Below are 22,285 nucleotides of genomic sequence, written 5' to 3'. Positions count from 1 at the left end.
TTTTGGAACAATATTGAGATAACTCACCGTCACGGCGATCACGAGAACTTCCGTCCTTACTTCGTTCGTATGCAATAGGGGAACTCGACGAGTGTACATGTACAATGTACATAGTTGCATTCTTCGTTTCTGGGCATGTTGTTACACTTACACAAAACCGATACCTACACTAATAAATCTTAATTTTTATAAGGTCACTGGATTTAATTATCCCACTTCTGATGTAAAACAAAAAATAATTATAACACGAAGTGCAACCAACACACGGACATTATTACTTATTAATGCAAACAAAATAAAATAAAATAAGGTGATGGTTAATAATTGACAGGACGAGTACAACCATACGCGTTGCAGGTCAAAACCCAAGTAACCCCCTTCGTTCTCGTCTTCCTAGGCCCATTAGCGTAACCGATACCCATAAATAAAACCCTCTTATTTATGCGCTCTCAATAGTGTTACATCTTGTAACCACCCTGGGAATGGTTCTTGCCAAGAGGTTTGAGTTGTGGTGTTGATAACATTAGTGATAACTAATTTAGACAAAGACATTTTAAAGACTAAGGACGATCTGGGAGAGTATAAAAATAGTATACAGGCAGTGGAGATATGATTGTACCAACTATAGTGTTAGGAAAAAGGTTATAGCGTATAAGAACTCCATTATCGTCATTTTTTTAAGAATGGATCATGATCATTTGTTCATCAAAAAAAACTTCAAAATAGTCTATAAATCAGTAAATTTTAAATGTTGAGTACTATAACTCAATATATTTAATTGACAACAGGAGACAAAGTCTTTGGTTCCTTACAGCCACTTCTGGGATAATGTTTCCATTTTTTTTGACTTTGTGTAAATGGATTTTAGTAATTTTATCGAAAAAGGCTAAAAAGGTCTTCTGAGTAGTCAACTATTCAATAATTTTAAAAGTCTGGCTACTAGAACCTAAGATATTCACAGATTTGTAAAAGACAAATAATTTTTTTTACTTACAAGCATTTTTCTAATAAGAGTTTCATTATCCTCACTTTTTGTCGACGGATTTTAATATTTTTTTTCCAAAAAGATTAAAAAGATTTTAGAGATAATGAAAAATTGGATTTTTTTTTAAATTTTATGACTTATTAAAAAAAAATACTTTTTACTTATTTCGGATAAAAAATGACACAACTACTGCAATTGTCACAGCGTAACGCCTTTTTTTTGATAAATAAAATAAGAACTTTTTCACGTTTTACTCGAAAACCTCAAGGTTATGTGAGAAAAGTATAAATAAAAAAACTATAGATTTTTTTATCATCTATAATTTTCTTAAAAAGCATTTTTTTCTCCGGCAATAATGTTCTTCAAAAAAAAACCGTTTTTCAAAAACCTTACCCGTACCCCCCCACCCACCCCATACAACTTACCAGTAAGAAATTGTTTTAAAAAAATCAATGTTTTCCAAATAAAATATGCATGAATAAGAGCTGGTTTCATCATTAATATCTAATCTAGTATCACAGGTTCTTTATTAAAATTTGATATAATTATATATATTTGAATTAATAAATATTTAATATAAAAAGTGTACTACTAGACTAGATATTATGGACGAAAAACGGTGATTTTTCAAAAGAATTTCTTACTTGGCAAATGTTTGGGGTAGGTGGGGGGGTAAGGGTTGTCCTGATAAAAAACAATGTTTTTGCAGAAAATATATATGCAATATTTAATTTAATAGCACTGTTTAATTAAAAATATGGGGTTTCCATTTAAAAATGTAAAATACCGTGCAATATCTTAACTTTAGATAATCCTCCAATATGCATGGATATAAGAAGTCCTCTTAGAAATTAAAATTGACGTGTCCAAGCATTTTTCCGAAAAAAAACCAAAAGAGTCACAAATAGGGGTGGGGCCTTTATATAACCCTGTATATAATATTAACTGGACTTGTTTAAACCACTTGAACATTTAAAACAAACGATTTTGTGTAACACCACAAGATCCTCAGGAGTAAGAGGGACGAATTTTAGCCAATTTTTTCTAATATACAGGAACTACTTGATTTTGAAGTAACACTTACTGGTTACAAATCCAACAAACACTCTATGGAATTTTCAACATTATTTGTGGTAGAAATAATTAAATTATTATTACTTTAGTGTATTTTTCAATATTTTTACTTTAATATAATGTGCCAAATGGTATCGGTGCTACAGAAATTTGAATGAGAAAAGTATTGTTTATGGAAAAAAAATTGTTTTTAATTAACATAAGTCAAACTTAAATGAAACAAGAATAATAAATTTAAACGATGAGGGAATAAACCATAAAGAGGAAAAATGCGCAATTTATGGAATTCCTGAAGAATCCTTAAAGCTTCGAGACAAGCCATCACTATATTTAACTTGCTGTTCATGATTGCTTAAATATGATTTAATTGCGTTTTTCTCAAATAATCTGCTTAATTACTCTCTTGCCTGAAAACCTCAGAAACCTTAGATTGAGATGGGAGTATCTATAAAAATTGAGATCAAAATTTTATTTTAAAAATTTTCCTTAAGGGAGTAGATAAAACAAGATTTTATTCCTTTCGATGGTAAATCAGCATTATGTAAATGATTATGCTGACTGTAATCTTTCTATTTAATTCTATTGTCTGCTCTAATAAAAATGACGAATTTAGCTTGACTTGATGAAGAAATTTCGCTTTTTTTCATAAATCGACACCCTTGCTGGAAGAGTGCTGGACTTGCTTTCAGCATTTTCAGGCTGAAACAGAAAGTATTCATTCACTTTGTTAAATATATCAAATAAGGCGATGCAAAAATTGTAGACCGCACTTTACTTATCTAATTTATTACCATCGGCCTCTCTTAAATTTGAATGGTGTTAATATAAACACAGACGATGGATATTTTTGTTTGGCTTTCTTGTCTTAAATAGTTAGTTCCTTTAGAACCGTTTTCAATAGAAGATAAAACAAACTGCGTGTTTTATTTCGTACCCATCGTATTATATTTTTAATACACTTTTTTGGTTAAATAACTATAGGTACAATTAACTAATAAATTCATTTTAATACTTCTTCTATAAAAATCCCATTTACTTTGAATATCCTCAGGGAGGTACACTCTCCTTCTCGCTCTCAAGCCCCTTAACCTATCACTTATATAATGTCCCGCCCTTATTTTCGTTTAATTAACCAAAAAGTGAACCCGACAAGGCACTGCCGCGTTTCAATAAACATAAATGCACACCGCTGCACGGCTATTTCGGAAATACTATTACAGATACCTGGGAAACTGGGAATTTGCATTTAAACGAGATCAAAAGGGCAAAGCTTCTTGCACCCCCCCCCAGCTTCAACTCCCTTGCAGGAAATTTTATAACGAGGCCTTTTTTTCACTCTATTCAGGAGCACTGATGAATACTCGCACCGGGAACAAGTTGTTTCTGCACGACAGCATTTCTTTTTCAATTAATTAATACATCCGAGCAATGCAAATCACAATAATAATTAAACTGATAACCACCTGCATAATCAAAACAGACAGACAGGCAGCAGGCATCTACCATTAACGTTGATTCCTTTGTATTTGCATTTATTTATCTCAGTTAAGGTACTACGGGTGTATGTGTGTGTGTGCTCGTGTGGTTTGTGGGAAACACGCTGCTGCATTATCGGTCTGCTCTCCGCTCTGTTGTTGTATATGTATGTGCCATCCAACTCGGGTCGCTTAATCAATACCCTATTAATAACAATTCCCGAATAGACATTATCAAGTACGTTGTTGTCGGTCTGAAATTGCTGGTGCTGATTAGTAAAGATGTCTATTAACCTGCCAATTTGCAAACAAAATAGACTCGACGCTCGTTTAATTAGGTGTGTGTATTGGTGCCGAACGTTTTTTCTTTAAATTAATACAAGAGTATGGCAGTCGAAACTTCAGCCATTTATGTGGAATTTAATTGAGATTTTCAAATTTAGGTATTTTTTTGCTCTTCCAGGTATCTAAGCCTTTTTTTGCTTTCATAGAGAAAAAGTATGAGACAAGTTTATAAGCCAAAAGACTGGCATGAAGCTGTTAAAATAGCAAACATTACAAATTTCTTTTATCGTAAAAATTATAAATTAGGAAAGATTTTTTATTATTCATGAAGATCTTACCAAGATTTTTGTAAAACATGAAATAAACGAAGACTGAAGTGTTAAAATACAAAAAAGGGGTATAAGAAACATTTTTTTAACGACAAACTTCTTTCTTTGAATGGAAAAAGAGTATATAGTCTCGTAAAATATATTCCATCTGCATGTACCACCTTTTACAAAGAAATTTACTTGAAACTTAAGGTCAAAATAAAATAAAAGAACTAGATGTATGATATAACAAAGAAGAAAATAAATATGATGATTATGACTAGAATTTAAATGAGATTTAATTTAAATTAGTTAAAACGTTTCTCTGTTCCAGTTAGTTTTTACATTTAGTTTTTAGTTTATTTTAAGCGCTTTACTAATTTGAAATATTTTCCTTTAAGGCCTTTTTAGGCTCCAGAGTCCTGAAATAATATTTAACTTTATTCTAGGTATTTGAAGGCATTTTAAGTTTCTTATTCTATTTGCACATTATTTTTCAGGCCATGGAAGAGTGCATTGGCAAGACAGAATGGAATAAAATGATATGTTTCATTATAAAGAAATAAAAAAGTTTACTTACTTGTTCTTGAGTATCTCTTGTATGTTTTGGTATATTCTTGTCTTTTAAAAACATTAAATGTTTATATCCAAACCAACGGGACACGATTTTGAGACGCTTTTTGCTCATTCCCGTCTAAACTGGGTTTGCAGAACTTTCCATTTCCTTTCAATTTCTTCTCGGGATAGTTCTAGAACGGTCGCTATAATACTGAATGCGTCAGCTCGTTTATTTTTGTTTTTATAAGCTTCATTTCAGGATTCCATATATTTGAATATTCCCTTATAAGCTCTATCAAATTTAGAACTTGGTCTTCTGACCAATCGTGCGACATTTTCAAATGAATTGAACGTTACTCTGCCGACGTATCGCCATCGAATGCCTGAATTAAACTAAACGCATATTGACAAGTTTGCGCACGTATACACCGGCGAAACCTTCCTTTGATGTACCGCCTCGGGAGCGAACATCATGCAACAGTTTGTCAACAGTTGCGCAACTGTTAAGCAACACGTATAAATTGAGCCAACTCACGAGTTGATCAACTGTTGTTCAACAATGTTTAGTCTTAATCTGGTTTCGCCTTAACTGCTTGAACTACTGCGCCATTCAATGGCAACAAAAACGGTGATTTTGGACGAAAAAAGTTTTGTAATTGCAATTTAACTACTAAAACCAATTGTAATCGGGCCGGAATTGACGTTAATCTATTCCTAAAGCTTACCACTATTTTTTCATGTATAAATCATAAGGTAAATCATTTTTTTGTACTCTAAAACATCGTCTGAAAATGGTCGATTTTGACGTCTATGTCCAATTTTAATGGCGTTATACTTAGTTTGATTTAAAAAAAAATCAATTTTTGGTGAAAAATTGATTTTTTTCGATACGGGAGGGGTATACCCGAAAAATGAAAAATTCCAAACTTTGAAGGTCGATATTTCGGCTTCTATGGGAGCTATCGGGAAAATTCCAACGGTTTTGTCTTAGTTTTGTCGTTCTAAATCCAACGAGACCATCCGCAAGGTCGTAGCTCTTCTAATAGCTGAGATATGGCATTTTTGATGCCCATTTTGGGCCTCAAAAACGGACGTCGAAAACGACTTTTTCAGGATTTTCAAAGTGCTCTCATTCCCTTAGTTCTGCTCGGATTCTGTTATAACCCGGTGTTTTCGTAATCTAGGTGACCGAAATAAGACGCTGGTATACTTAGTTTGATTTCGAAAAAAATCAATTTTTGGTGAAAAAATTCGATACGGGGGGGTATACCCGAAAAATGAAAAATTCCAATCTTTGAAGGTCGATATTTCGGCTTCTATGGGAGCTATCGGGAAAATTCCAACGGTTTTGTCTTAGTTTTGTCGTTCTAAATCCAACGAGACCATCCGCAAGGTCGTAGCTCTTCTAATAGCTGAGATATGGCGTTTTTGATGCCCATTTTGGGCCTCAAAAACGGACGTCGAAAACGACTTTTTCAGGATTTTCAAAGTGCTCTCATTCCCTTAGTTCTGCTCGGATCCTGTTATAACCCGGTGTTTTCGTAATCTAGGTGACCCAAATAAGACGCTGGTATACTTAGTTTGATTTCGAAAAAAATCAATTTTCGGTGAAAAAATTCGATACGGGGGGGTATACCCGAAAAATGAAAAATTCCAAACTTTGAAGGTCGATATTTCGGCTTCTATGGGAGCTATCGGGAAAATTCCAACGGTTTTGTCTTAGTTTTGTCGTTCTAAATCCAACGAGACCATCCGCAAGGTCGTAGCTCTTCTAATAGCTGAGATATGGCATTTTTGATGCCCATTTTGGGCCTCAAAAACGGACGTCGAAAACGACTTTTTCAGGATTTTCAAAGTGCTCTCATTCCCTTAGTTCTGCTCGGATCCTGTTATAACCCGGTGTTTTCGTAATCTAGGTGACCGAAATAAGACGCTGGTATACTTAGTTTGATTTCGAAAAAAATCAATTTTCGGTGAAAAAATTCGATACGGGGGGGTATACCCGAAAAATGAAAAATTCCAAACTTTGAAGGTCGATATTTCGGCTTCTATGGGAGCTATCGGGAAAATTCCAACGGTTTTGTCTTAGTTTTGTCGTTCTAAATCCAACGAGACCATCCGCAAGGTCGTAGCTCTTCTAATAGCTGAGATATGGCATTTTTGATGCCCATTTTGGGCCTCAAAAACGGACGTCGAAAACGACTTTTTCAGGATTTTCAAAGTGCTCTCATTCCCTTAGTTCTGCTCGGATCCTGTTATAACCCGGTGTTTTCGTAATCTAGGTGACCCAAATAAGACGCTGGTATACTTAGTTTGATTTCGAAAAAAATCAATTTTCGGTGAAAAAATTCGATACGGGGGGGTATACCCGAAAAATGAAAAATTCCAAACTTTGAAGGTCGATATTTCGGCTTCTATGGGAGCTATCGGGAAAATTCCAACGGTTTTGTCTTAGTTTTGTCGTTCTAAATCCAACGAGACCATCCGCAAGGTCGTAGCTCTTCTAATAGCTGAGATATGGCGTTTTTGATGCCCATTTTGGGCCTCAAAAACGGACGTCGAAAACGACTTTTTCAGGATTTTCAAAGTGCTCTCATTCCCTTAGTTCTGCTCGGATTCTGTTATAACCCGGTGTTTTCGTAATCTAGGTGACCGAAATAAGACGCTGGTATACTTAGTTTGATTTCGAAAAAAATCAATTTTTGGTGAAAAAATTCGATACGGGGGGGTATACCCGAAAAATGAAAAATTCCAAACTTTGAAGGTCGATATTTCGGCTTCTATGGGAGCTATCGGGAAAATTCCAACGGTTTTGTCTTAGTTTTGTCGTTCTAAATCCAACGAGACCATCCGCAAGGTCGTAGCTCTTCTAATAGCTGAGATATGGCGTTTTTGATGCCCATTTTGGGCCTCAAAAACGGACGTCGAAAACGACTTTTTCAGGATTTTCAAAGTGCTCTCATTCCCTTAGTTCTGCTCGGATTCTGTTATAACCCGGTGTTTTCGTAATCTAGGTGACCGAAATAAGACGCTGGTATACTTAGTTTGATTTCGAAAAAAATCAATTTTCGGTGAAAAAATTCGATACGGGGGGGTATACCCGAAAAATGAAAAATTCCAAACTTTGAAGGTCGATATTTCGGCTTCTATGGGAGCTATCGGGAAAATTCCAACGGTTTTGTCTTAGTTTTGTCGTTCTAAATCCAACGAGACCATCCGCAAGGTCGTAGCTCTTCTAATAGCTGAGATATGGCGTTTTTGATGCCCATTTTGGGCCTCAAAAACGGACGTCGAAAACGACTTTTTCAGGATTTTCAAAGTGCTCTCATTCCCTTAGTTCTGCTCGGATTCTGTTATAACCCGGTGTTTTCGTAATCTAGGTGACCGAAATAAGACGCTGGTATACTTAGTTTGATTTCGAAAAAAATCAATTTTTGGTGAAAAAATTCGATACGGGGGGGTATACCCGAAAAATGAAAAATTCCAAACTTTGAAGGTCGATATTTCGGCTTCTATGGAAGCTATCGGGAAAATTCCAACGGTTTTGTCTTAGTTTTGTCGTTCTAAATCCAACGAGACCATCCGCAAGGTCGTAGCTCTTCTAATAGCTGAGATATGGCATTTTTGATGCCCATTTTGGGCCTCAAAAACGGACGTCGAAAACGACTTTTTCAGGATTTTCAAAGTGCTCTCATTCCCTTAGTTCTGCTCGGATTCTGTTATAACCCGGTGTTTTCGTAATCTAGGTGACCGAAATAAGACGCTGGTATACTTAGTTTGATTTCGAAAAAAATCAATTTTTGGTGAAAAAATTCGATACGGGGGGGTATACCCGAAAAATGAAAAATTCCAATCTTTGAAGGTCGATATTTCGGCTTCTATGGGAGCTATCGGGAAAATTCCAACGGTTTTGTCTTAGTTTTGTCGTTCTAAATCCAACGAGACCATCCGCAAGGTCGTAGCTCTTCTAATAGCTGAGATATGGCATTTTTGATGCCCATTTTGGGCCTCAAAAACGGACGTCGAAAACGACTTTTTCAGGATTTTCAAAGTGCTCTCATTCCCTTAGTTCTGCTCGGATCCTGTTATAACCCGGTGTTTTCGTAATCTAGGTGACCCAAATAAGACGCTGGTATACTTAGTTTGATTTCGAAAAAAATCAATTTTCGGTGAAAAAATTCGATACGGGGGGGTATACCCGAAAAATGAAAAATTCCAAACTTTGAAGGTCGATATTTCGGCTTCTATGGGAGCTATCGGGAAAATTCCAACGGTTTTGTCTTAGTTTTGTCGTTCTAAATCCAACGAGACCATCCGCAAGGTCGTAGCTCTTCTAATAGCTGAGATATGGCGTTTTTGATGCCCATTTTGGGCCTCAAAAACGGACGTCGAAAACGACTTTTTCAGGATTTTCAAAGTGCTCTCATTCCCTTAGTTCTGCTCGGATTCTGTTATAACCCGGTGTTTTCGTAATCTAGGTGACCGAAATAAGACGCTGGTATACTTAGTTTGATTTCGAAAAAAATCAATTTTTGGTGAAAAAATTCGATACGGGGGGGTATACCCGAAAAATGAAAAATTCCAAACTTTGAAGGTCGATATTTCGGCTTCTATGGGAGCTATCGGGAAAATTCCAACGGTTTTGTCTTAGTTTTGTCGTTCTAAATCCAACGAGACCATCCGCAAGGTCGTAGCTCTTCTAATAGCTGAGATATGGCGTTTTTGATGCCCATTTTGGGCCTCAAAAACGGACGTCGAAAACGACTTTTTCAGGATTTTCAAAGTGCTCTCATTCCCTTAGTTCTGCTCGGATCCTGTTATAACCCGGTGTTTTCGTAATCTAGGTGACCCAAATAAGACGCTGGTATACTTAGTTTGATTTCGAAAAAAATCAATTTTCGGTGAAAAAATTCGATACGGGGGGGTATACCCGAAAAATGAAAAATTCCAAACTTTGAAGGTCGATATTTCGGCTTCTATGGGAGCTATCGGGAAAATTCCAACGGTTTTGTCTTAGTTTTGTCGTTCTAAATCCAACGAGACCATCCGCAAGGTCGTAGCTCTTCTAATAGCTGAGATATGGCATTTTTGATGCCCATTTTGGGCCTCAAAAACGGACGTCGAAAACGACTTTTTCAGGATTTTCAAAGTGCTCTCATTCCCTTAGTTCTGCTCGGATTCTGTTATAACCCGGTGTTTTCGTAATCTAGGTGACCCAAATAAGACGCTGGTATACTTAGTTTGATTTCGAAAAAAATCAATTTTTGGTGAAAAAATTCGATACGGGGGGGTATACCCGAAAAATGAAAAATTCCAATCTTTGAAGGTCGATATTTCGGCTTCTATGGGAGCTATCGGGAAAATTCCAACGGTTTTGTCTTAGTTTTGTCGTTCTAAATCCAACGAGACCATCCGCAAGGTCGTAGCTCTTCTAATAGCTGAGATATGGCATTTTTGATGCCCATTTTGGGCCTCAAAAACGGACGTCGAAAACGACTTTTTCAGGATTTTCAAAGTGCTCTCATTCCCTTAGTTCTGCTCGGATCCTGTTATAACCCGGTGTTTTCGTAATCTAGGTGACCCAAATAAGACGCTGGTATACTTAGTTTGATTTCGAAAAAAATCAATTTTTGGTGAAAAAATTCGATACGGGGGGGTATACCCGAAAAATGAAAAATTCCAAACTTTGAAGGTCGATATTTCGGCTTCTATGGGAGCTATCGGGAAAATTCCAACGGTTTTGTCTTAGTTTTGTCGTTCTAAATCCAACGAGACCATCCGCAAGGTCGTAGCTCTTCTAATAGCTGAGATATGGCATTTTTGATGCCCATTTTGGGCCTCAAAAACGGACGTCGAAAACGACTTTTTCAGGATTTTCAAAGTGCTCTCATTCCCTTAGTTCTGCTCGGATCCTGTTATAACCCGGTGTTTTCGTAATCTAGGTGACCCAAATAAGATGCTGGTATGCTTAGTTTGATTTCGAAAAAAATCAATTTTTGGTGAAAAAATTCGATACGGGGGGGTATACCCGAAAAATGAAAAATTCCAAACTTTGAAGGTCGATATTTCGGCTTCTATGGGAGCTATCGGGAAAATTCCAACAATTTTGTCTTAGTTTGGTCGTTCTAAATCCAACGAGACCATCCGCAAGGTCGTAGCTCTTCTAGTATCTGAGATATGGCATTTTTGATGCCCATTTTGGGCCTCAAAAACGGACGTCGAAAACGACTTTTTCAGGATTTTCAAAGTGCTCTCATTCCCTTAGTTCTGCTCGGATCCTGTTATAACCCGGTGTTTTCGTAATCTAGGTGACCCAAATAAGACGCTGGTATACTTAGTTTGATTTCGAAAAAAATCAATTTTTGGTGAAAAAATTCGATACGGGGGGGTATACCCGAAAAATGAAAAATTCCAAACTTTGAAGGTCGATATTTCGGCTTCTATGGGAGCTATCGGGAAAATTCCAACGGTTTTGTCTTAGTTTTGTCGTTCTAAATCCAACGAGACCATCCGCAAGGTCGTAGCTCTTCTAATAGCTGAGATATGGCATTTTTGATGCCCATTTTGGGCCTCAAAAACGGACGTCGAAAACGACTTTTTCAGGATTTTCAAAGTGCTCTCATTCCCTTAGTTCTGCTCGGATCCTGTTATAACCCGGTGTTTTCGTAATCTAGGTGACCCAAATAAGACGCTGGTATACTTAGTTTGATTTCGAAAAAAATCAATTTTTGGTGAAAAAATTCGATACGGGGGGGTATACCCGAAAAATGAAAAATTCCAATCTTTGAAGGTCGATATTTCGGCTTCTATGGGAGCTATCGGGAAAATTCCAACGGTTTTGTCTTAGTTTTGTCGTTCTAAATCCAACGAGACCATCCGCAAGGTCGTAGCTCTTCTAATAGCTGAGATATGGCATTTTTGATGCCCATTTTGGGCCTCAAAAACGGACGTCGAAAACGACTTTTTCAGGATTTTCAAAGTGCTCTCATTCCCTTAGTTCTGCTCGGATCCTGTTATAACCCGGTGTTTTCGTAATCTAGGTGACCCAAATAAGACGCTGGTATGCTTAGTTTGATTTCGAAAAAAATCAATTTTTGGTGAAAAAATTCGATACGGGGGGGTATACCCGAAAAATGAAAAATTCCAAACTTTGAAGGTCGATATTTCGGCTTCTATGGGAGCTATCGGGAAAATTCCAACAATTTTGTCTTAGTTTGGTCGTTCTAAATCCAACGAGACCATCCGCAAGGTCGTAGCTCTTCTAGTATCTGAGATATGGCATTTTTGATGCCCATTTTGGGCCTCAAAAACGGACGTCGAAAACGACTTTTTCAGGATTTTCAAAGTGCTCTCATTCCCTTAGTTCTGCTCGGATCCTGTTATAACCCGGTGTTTTCGTAATCTAGGTGACCCAAATAAGACGCTGGTATACTTAGTTTGATTTAAAAAAAAAATCAATTTTTGGTGAAAAATTGATTTTTTTCGATCTAAAGTCGGTTGGTCTCGTATAAACAAATAACGAATTTTCCTTCAATTAACTAAAAAAATACTTACGGTTAATATTAAGTACAATGGCCTTAGTTACCGGCGGCACGATATTATTATTCGTCGCTTGACAAATGAGTCGGGCCTCAAAATGTTGTCGACCCACGTTCGGGAAAATGAGATGATTGACGACCACCCCGTCCGATCGGTTGTCATACGAATCGTCGATTATCGTGTTTTCCAGGAACCACACGACCCTGGGCCTCGGACGACCTGAAAAACGTTAAAAATTTAAATTTTATATCACTTATTTACATTCAATAAGCTAAAAACACTCGCCCATAAACACTGATGCCCTGAAAATGCTTAAAAAACATCTTCGACCACTCGCTCGGCAGCATACTTTCTCCCAAAAACAAAAAAAAAGCCGAATTTTCCTTTCAGGACCCTTAGGCTTCACGCCCGTTGAATAATTTACCGGGAAAAGATTTTGTTATTGATAATAAATTCAAAACCGTCATAAAATCGGAATTAAGCTCTTTAAGTTCGATGTTTTATTCAAGGCGATTGCTCAGTTTAAATACGACTTACCCGAAGACTTAAGGGCCATTATAAAATCGTCGTTAAATCGTTTATTGCTCGAGTATTAACTTAATAATATCACTGAAATAGGTAATATTGTTTTATGGGCAGCTTTAAAAGTGGCAAATTCAGAAATCTTTAAGGCTTTAGATAAAAAGTTTCGTAAAAATAAAATAGTGTTTACCTCCTTTGACTTCGCATATAACGCTAACATCGGTTCCTTCGTTGTATGGGCCGAAAAGTGCTGATTTTTCTGGATATAACGAGTGATGGCCCGTGCGTTTTTCGTCGTAGATTAATATCTTTTCTGGCGGTACTAAAACAAACAGAAAAATTGTTTAATAAAGGTCTTGTTGAAATTTTCAGACTTTTAACCAATAATAATAAAAGTAAATACTCTTTACTTGCTTAAAGAAAGTACTATTTCGGTAAAAGAAATGGATGGTTTATTTGGAAAATGAAAAATCCCAAACTTTGGAGCTCGATATCGCGTCTTCTATCAGCTCTATCTTAAAGATTTTAACGGTTTTAGCTTAGTTTCGCCCTTTTCAATCCAACGAGGTTATCCGCAAGGTCGCAGGTTTCATATTAGTCGAGTTATTGCATTTTTAGAGCCCATTTTTGGACGCAAAAACGAGGTCGAAAAATGACTTTTTTTTTTAATTTTTAAAGTACTCTCATTCTCTAAGTTTTGTTCGAATCTCATTATAACGCAGTGTTTTGGTGCACTGTAAAAACTTCCTGGAAAAATAGGACAATGTTCCTGTAAATTTACTTCTTTATTACTGGCCATGCTACGTAAATTTCCTTATTTACGTAAATGGCTTTTAATTTTTCTGAATTATGTAAAATTCGGACCTAAATACCATGAGATATGTAATTTTACGTAAACTTTACCTACTATAATAAAATTACGCAAAAACTACGATAATATCGCAAAAATATGACCAAACTACGAAAATTTGTAATTTTACGACAGATTTCTTGTAAATATATCAACGAATAGTAATCAAAAGACACGAAAAAAGATGTGGTGCCGTGATGCCGTCCCATACAAACGCGGAATTCGCGCCAATCGACAGGTTACAACAATAAGAGGTCCAGAGGTTTTTTCGCAGGGGATTTAGTAGGTGTTTGCTGTTTAATACCATCAAAAGCTGAAATTCGGTGGCTGTTGATGGTGGTGATTACGTGAATGTAATACATTGTATTTTTGCTTTGCTGGGTAAGTAAATATTGGTATTTAATTATGTACAAATGTAGATATAGAGTTTTATAACAATGTAGGATATTCAACCTTCACTGAAGCTTTCGAGTTGTGTATTTCTCTCTACTATATTTTTGGTGTAAAATTCCCCACACCAATTAGCACTAGCTTTGAACTAATTCAACGATACATCCTCAATGATCATCCGGACATGGGAACCAAATCGCGAAAGACTACTTCGTCAAAAAAAAAAGTAATTGCGTTAATAAAACATTTGGCTGCAATTTCGGAAACTGCCAAAAAAGCAAACCTTTAGTTGACCTGAAAACCCTAAAATTGTACTAAAAACTTTAGTTCTTTGACTATATTCATCACGATATAGGCACATATTATGCATACTGTACTTGTATACATTTAAATTAAAATGTATGTCATAGAGTTTCTTTTTTAGTTTCTATTTAATTCAAGATAAATTTAATTCTCTCAGAATTTTGATCTCACTTTAATTACTTATGAATACTGGTGAATATACAATAAAGTTTTTTTTATAAATGTTTAAATTCTCTTGTAGGACTGTTATATATTATTATAAAAAAAATCACAGTCTCTATTATTCCAGGATTTTTTGGAGAATTCCAGGAAATTAATCTAACGCCTGGACGTTCTTCGACTGCCTATAATTCTTGATTCATCATTTTATTTCATTTGTATCTTCAGGCAATTGGGTCATTCAAACAGGTCAGTCTCCATTGCCTGGAATTGACGATTGTATATTCCATAATATTTTTGGGAATTTTAGGCGACTCAAATAATTTGGAGGCATCAATTCAACTGCCTGAATTAATTTTTAATTCATGATTTTATTTTAATTGTAATTCAAGGCAATTGGGTAAATTAAACCGCTCAGTGTGACTTGGTGGGAATTGAAAAAGAAATGTACGTCTGTATAGTCGCTCCAATTCCAGAATATATTTGCGAATTTCGGGCAGTTGAGGTAATTCCTGGATTCGTGCGTTCAATTGTGTGGAATTCTTAATTCATAATTTTATTGAATTTGTAATTTCAGGGAGTTAAATCTGTCTAACTTCTCAATCTGAATAAAGAATTCACACAAAAATCTTTAAAGTTCCAGGATATTTTTGGGAAATCTAGTAAGTTAATGTCATTCCTGGACGTACGTTCAACTGCCTGTAATTCTTGATCCATAATTTGATTTAATTTATAATTCCAGACAATTGGGTCAGCCTAACTGTTCAGTCTAAATAGCCTGTTTTTAAAAAAAATATATTTTTTTGGAGAATTCCAGGAAATTAATCTAACTCCTGGACTTGATTCATTATTTTATTTCATTTGTATCTTCAGGCAATTGAGTCAATCAAACAGGTCAGTCTCCATTGCCTGGAATTGACGATTGTATAATCCCTATATATTTCATAATATTTTTGGGAATTCTAGGCAGCTCAAATAATTCGGAGGCATGAATTCAACTGCCTGAATTAATTTTTAATTCACGATTTTACTTTAATTGTAATTCAAGGCAATTGGGTAAGTTAAACCGCTCAGTCTGACTTGGTGGGAATTGAAAAAAAAATGTACGTCTGTATAGTCGCTTCAATTCCAGAATATATTTGTGAATTTCGGGCAGTTGAGGTAATTCCTGGATTCGTGCGTTCAATTGTGTGGAATTCTTAATTCATAATTTTATTGAATTTGTAATTCCAAGGAGTTAAATCTGTCTAACTTCTCAATCTGAATAAAGAATTCACACAAAAGTCTTTAAAGTTCCAGGATATTTTTGGGGATTCTAGTAAGTTAATGTCATTCCTGGACGTACGTTCAACTGCCTGGAATTCTTGAGCTACAATTTTATTTTATTTGTAATTCCGGGCAATTGGTTCAGTCAAACAGGTCAGTTTTAATTGCCTGTGATTGCAAAAAAACAAAATTTCTGACTATAAAGTAATATAGTTTAGTCTGATAATGCATCTGCTAAATGCATTACTCTTGAAACAGGATTGGCGTTTAATTTAATGAAATTATGGGGGGATTTGCTGTAAGGCAAACCTACTAGGAATTAGGTGCATCTATGGCAAAAACAATTTAGTATGCATTGGTGTAATCACATCTTCGCTATTGGAATAGCTTTCTGGAGCTTTACTTAATCTTTGTGTGGATCTATGTTTATCATTTTAAAACAATCTGTGAAATTAAGAGAGCAAGCGAATCTTCCAAGGACAATATATAAATTGTCCAATATTTATTTCCTTTATATATATCTTTTTTCAATTTCAAGAGTATTACGTATACAAATATTTATTTCTTGAATTTTTAGTTCGTAGCAGCTCAAAGGGTCGGATTGGCCGCAGTCGGACCGATCGGAGCTCCCGGAGCCATCATTTAAGTATCTTTTTTTAAGACAATTTTTATTTTGTGATAAACTCAGGTATTTTTTCTAGCTATGATAGGTATAACTATCAGTAGATAGTTAGGTAGTATAGTTATTAGGTTATCTTATTTGTTTGCTGTTTAACTGTTTTGTTTTCTTTGTTTTGTAAGGTAAGGTTTTTTAGTATTTATATTTATAAACCTTGTTTAGGATAAGTGTACCCACATACTCGTATATTTATTAAAAATTTAGGTATGAGAGTACAATTAACAAAATTAAATATAATGCTCAAACGTTAATTAATAATAATCAGTTTGGTTAATATTAAAAATTATTCTTTTTAGGTTTGCTGAGAAATAAAAATTTTAAGTTTCATAAACAACAGTTGTATTTATTATACATTTTAATATACATAAGTTCCTATTTAAAATGACGTTTTATAAAATTTATTGCGTTGGTGCTTACTACTATACTTAATTACTATCACTTATTCAAAATTTTCTAAAAGTCTAATTATTTGTTTGCTTTAATTTTATAGTAAACTGGCATCAATTTTACGAAAAATTTACAGTAGAGTTGTAGTAAAAAATATTTAATCAGTAAAACTTTACAAGTACAGGGTTGTATTTTTAAAACGAATTTACGACATCTAAAGTGAATTTTCTTCTTTTTTTAAAAACATTACAACTTATAAAATTGTAATTTTACAATAAATTTACGATATTCTTACAATATCTGCTGTAAATTTCCTATTTTTTTGTCAAATTTTTACAACATTAATTCAAGAATTTTATACAACAACTATCATAAAATTAAATATAACCAGTAAATTCATTTTTACATGAACGGCGTAAAATAACAAATAAAAGTAAAATCATCACAATTTTTACTGGCATCATATAATCAATAATATTTGTTGCAAATTCACGTAACTCGTTTTTACAGTGTGATGTGAGTGATGGGATTAAGCCGCTGGGATACTTGGTATAAATTCGAAAAAAATCATTTTTTTTTGGAAAAATTCGATATTTAAGGGGGAAAATGAGTCTGGTATAGTTCGGTCGAATTCGAAAAAAAAAGTTCGGTAAATAAAACTAATACAAGATGTATCACTACCGAGAAAATTCCATCGGTTTTCTCTTACTTCTTCGTTTCTTTTTTTTTTCGTCCATTTAATTTCAACAACATTTAGCTACAAATTATTAGCTCTCTTACTTAATTAGAATATTACACTAAATATTTTGTGTGAGAAAAACACCCAATAGATTGATTAAAATTATATTTATTTAAATTGGTACAAAACAGAATCTTAACTTTAAATTACTTTCACGGTCTTTTCTTCACTGCCTAAAAAACTACCTGTCATGCCTATTCAAAGAGGCTCAACGGAATATCACTGTAATATGATATCTACAAACAACCAGACTCTTATTTATTGGGTCTTAGAATTAACCGGTCCATCACTGGTGAGGAGTGTTTTGCTTAGGCATAAACATATAAATTCAATAATGTAAAACATATTTTATTTTTATCATTTTATTATATTATATATTTTTTTATTTTATATTTTAATATATGTATTCTCATTTAAAACAAAACTCTTTTAATGATCTATAATAATTCTATCTCAATTTATTTAATTCCATAATCATTTAATAACTTGATATATTTAAAATAACGTATATTGCTAAAGATCTCTAATATTCATTGAGTCAAGAGGAGACCCAAAAATATTAATTGGCCAGTCAGTCAGAAAGCAACGTTTGAGAGAAATATGTGTATGTTGTTGTGTTGGAAAAAGAGTTGTGTTTACTGGTTAAATAAGGCTGCTAAATTTAATAGTAGTGAATATGTGAGAATTAGTTGATCTTGAGTAGATATGTGGCCATTATGAGAAGTTTGTACAGATCTGTTTGCGCATCTTGAAGATGCCCGCACAAGTAGGTGTGAAAGCCTCTGTTCAATGAGGAACGATGCGCAATTCCTCGAGTGCTGTCTGGTAAGACTGGGGGCCTTACCTGGGGCTCGATTGACACGAATAAACAGAAGGATATAGTAGAAATATATCCTTTGTCTAATTCGTTGAGATGCTTACTGTTTAGCGGCAGTGGAGCGTCTGGGGAAGCCCTTACTATTCTAGGTGACACTAGCTAGTCGTCAAATAAAGGAAGATAACATGTTTGACATATGTATATATTGAAATGTGACATTGTGTAAATTGATGTTGAGTGAGATGATGCAAGGGAACGGAAGTTCCCCGGTGAGTATATTTTATTATTGCCAAAAGTAGACAGAACAGTAAATATTGTTTTTTTTTTATTATTTTTATGTGATGTTCGAGTTTATGTCTAACAATATGAGAAGGATGACTGTTGAGTGATTTTGCATTGTAGAGACCCATTGACTAAGAACAACTCTGACAGGTAATAAACCACATTTTAAAGCGTATTTTACAATAATTATAACATTTCTGATTCTTATTAAATGGAAAGCGTGTAAAATTAAAGCGAAAAAAGGTAAAAATAAATACCCTATTAATTAAAGGGAAATACTCAAAAAAAAATATCGAGACTATAATTTGAAAAGCCTTGACCAACCGAAGCGATTATTTTATTCCGCAAAAGGCCATAAATAATTGAATACCGCTCGAACTTATCCAAACATTCGAGAGCGACAGAAATAATGAACAAATTCATCATTTTAATGTTGAATCGTATTTCACGGGATGAAAGTATTGATTTATCGGAAACCCGAACTGGCTGCGGTCCTCGTGAACGCGTACAATTTGAAAAATGGCGACAGGGAAAATTGTCGGATAAAAGATGTCGGGGGACTTAGAGCCGTCGCATGGTAAAACGAGGACGGCCAATATATATATACAATTTAGCAGTTCCCTTCCTTTTCACATTTATTTTCGTATTGTTAGCAAACCGCTTCAACATCCACCTCTATTATTATTAATGTCGTTTACCCAGTATATCCCCATCATATCCGATGAGAGATGTTTGCGGATTTTTCTCAATACTCTACTCGCTCTCGGGATATTTTCTTTATGTTATTTATTATTGTTTTTTGACCTTTTTGGTGAAACTTTGCCTGGTTCAGTCAGTACAGGTTTATTTTCCTTGCGTCTGTTTACTTTTTGATTGTATAAGGTTTCTTCGTTTATATTGAAAAATCGAGTGGGCCATAGACCGACTTTTGCAGCAGGATTAACATCGAAATAAATAATTTATGATTCTTTTCGCATGCCAGTGGAGCTGATCTCTATACCAGGTGTTTTAGGAAAGTGGTTGGCCCCTATAACATTTTTAATTTTTTAAGTTAAAAAAATGAAATTTGGTGCGTGGGTGTAGCATTACCGTTTAATTACTAACGATAAATTGAAGAGCTTTTAAAGTGTTTTTTGTTGGTATTTATAATACAATAGTAAGTTGGCCTTAGATTTCACATATCAATGTTACGAATTGTCACGGCAATATGTCAGTTTTAGACCAGGCGAATTAGCTCAAATTTAATCAAAAAATGCACAAATTGCTATCCGGAAACTGACTGTTGGAGTTGGTAGAGGGGTTCATAACGAGTGAAAAAACGAAAATCCAACAATGGGGTAGTAGGGGGTTGTTTTGGGGGGTAAAAAGGGGTGGAAAAATATTCTTTTGCAATTTCCGGCGAAAGTTGACGTCCAATTGAAAAATGTTCAATAAAAAAGTTGTAGATCATTAGAAAATCTATAATTTTTGTAGAACTCACTTTTGAACATAACCTCAAAATAGCCAAGATAAATGCGAAAAATCGTTTTTTTTTTCGTTTTTTTCAATTTTAATTTTTTATTTTCACAAAAATAGTTCAATCTTTGTAAAAAATTGTGAAAATATACCTTTGTAGGTCTTAAATAACCTCAATTTTTTTTAGTTCGAAATATTAAAAACTTTCAGAGATATGCGTTTTTTTCGGAAAAAACCGTTTTTTTTTTAAATGAAAATTGTACTTCAGAAAATTATGGTACAGGGTTCATCCGGGGCTCATTTTTTTTGTTTTCACATGTACTTTCTTATGAAATAAACAAACTATATACTTCCTATTTGAAAAAACGTCGAAAAATGCAAAAAAAGTCAAAAATGATTTTTACAGCAATAAAATTTTTAGAAATTGTTAATTATTTATTTAAATTAGTTAAAAAATCAAAAAACAGATTACACCATTCGATTCTACGGAAAAAAAATACAAAAGAAACTATGTATCATTATTTTACCGGACACTTAATTGGGCACAGTTGGGCTTTGTACACCGTGTAAATACAATCACATTCTTACGTATTTTCTCGATTTTCATAGAAAATAATTGTTTTTCGAAAAAAATACAAGAGACAAAAATTATTTAAAATCAAATTGTCTACAACTTTTGTTTAAAATCTTTTTCGCAAAAATCATTAGTTTGTCAGTTTTAACAAAAAAACATGCAAAAAAGTCAAAAATCGTTTTTAACATTGTAAATTTTACAGTTATTCTTAATAATTTGTTTGAATTTTTATAAAAATAAAAAAACTAATTACATAATTTAATTCCACAGGAAAAAGTACAAAAGAAAATTTTATTATTTTTATACGAAACTAGATTTTTATTATATGTAGCGTATCACCGCTTACATTATGGAATATTACAAAATTACATCAATCTTTTTCTTTTAGACAAAATCATAATTTCTTGCTCATCATCCGTACTTTCCTTGAATTCCGTGCTTCCTTCATCTTCATTTTCTTCTTCAATATCACTGAATTGTTCTTCACATTCTGGATCCAAATTAATACTTGGCTGCTCTAATTCATAGGAAATATCCTCGGAATCACTTAGATCTTCCACAATTTTTTCAGTGTTACAACAACTATCTGAATTCTGACATTTTACACATAATACCGTGCATTTTAATCCGTGTTTGCGGCATCCGCATCTATTTGTTGAGCAGCTTGTTTTACAATTACACGAGATTTTTTTTAACAGCTCTTTAGGTATGACTGCGATGTCAGTGAAGCGAGGCACGAGTATTTTAGAAGTATCATCAACTACTTCCTTCCGGCCCCATTTGGTAGCGCTTAATTCATGTCTCAGCCAGGTTTGCAGTTGATAATACGTTCTAAAACAGTGCTGGCTAGCTGCTCCAACAGTTGGAGGTAACTTTTCCAATTGAAACGTAGATTTTGCAGTCAATACCTGGTACCGCTGAAATCGCAAATCATCCAGAGATGAGGTTGATTTAGTTGAATTGTAAATAGATGCAATCAGGATACAGCCATTTCGAGCAAGAAGCTTTGGATCAGAATTCTGTTCACAAAAAGGCTGTACTAGTTCAGCTAAATTTGTATTTTTCATGAACGACTCGACTGTTTTCTTCTTTCCTTTTCCAGCAAACGCAGACGTTGAATCGCAACCGGTGAAACAGTGTAAGAATGCAACAATTGAACGGTAATTTGAGAAGTTGAAACTATTTAATGAATATAAGCAGTCACTTACTACATTTTGTGATCCTGCTTTTAAAAAATAAACTGCAAGATTTTTGACATTTAATTGATGTAATAAAACTAATAAATCAATGTCTTGACCAATAATAATGACAGTTTTTTTATTAATTTCTGCCATTTCTATTGCTATGTGAACGATTAAAACATCCGCGTCTTCTCTAGCTTGTTTGATCGAATATCCTTTAAATGGAAAGGCTGCGGACAACCTCTTTATTAGTTCAACGTTATTTTTGTCACTCGACAAAAACTTGTCTTGTGCAATTGTTATTTTAGTTTGTGATTCAATATGAAAAGAAGGATAAAAGAAGGTAAACGTTCAATAGTTTTTATCGCACATGCAGCTGAGTTTTCATCGTTACTGTCTGGATACCCATCAAACACAATACACGTATTGTTTGCATAATTTTTGCGTACAAAAGACA

At 34.3% G+C, this 22,285-nt stretch overlaps 1 protein-coding gene across 3 annotated transcripts in view; it reads right to left on the bottom strand.

Moving 5' to 3' along the window:
• The window catches only part of LOC126734893 (hemicentin-1), a 393,008-nt gene that overhangs the window by 136,363 nt on the left and 234,360 nt on the right, over window positions 1–22,285 (bottom strand). For all 3 annotated transcript variants that reach the window (XM_050438722.1, XM_050438723.1, XM_050438725.1), the window contains 2 exons: window positions 12,937–13,068; window positions 12,240–12,443 (listed from right to left, as the gene is read on the bottom strand). In XM_050438722.1, coding sequence (XP_050294679.1) covers window positions 12,240–12,443; window positions 12,937–13,068 — 336 coding nt within the window. The remainder of the gene's footprint in view (window positions 1–12,239; window positions 12,444–12,936; window positions 13,069–22,285) is intronic.

This window comes from Anthonomus grandis, chromosome 4 (assembly GCF_022605725.1).
Source record: "Anthonomus grandis grandis chromosome 4, icAntGran1.3, whole genome shotgun sequence".
NCBI lineage: Eukaryota > Metazoa > Arthropoda > Insecta > Coleoptera > Curculionidae > Anthonomus > Anthonomus grandis.
Note: the sequence above shows the minus strand (reverse complement) of the source record. Positions and strands in the feature narration are given on the sequence as shown.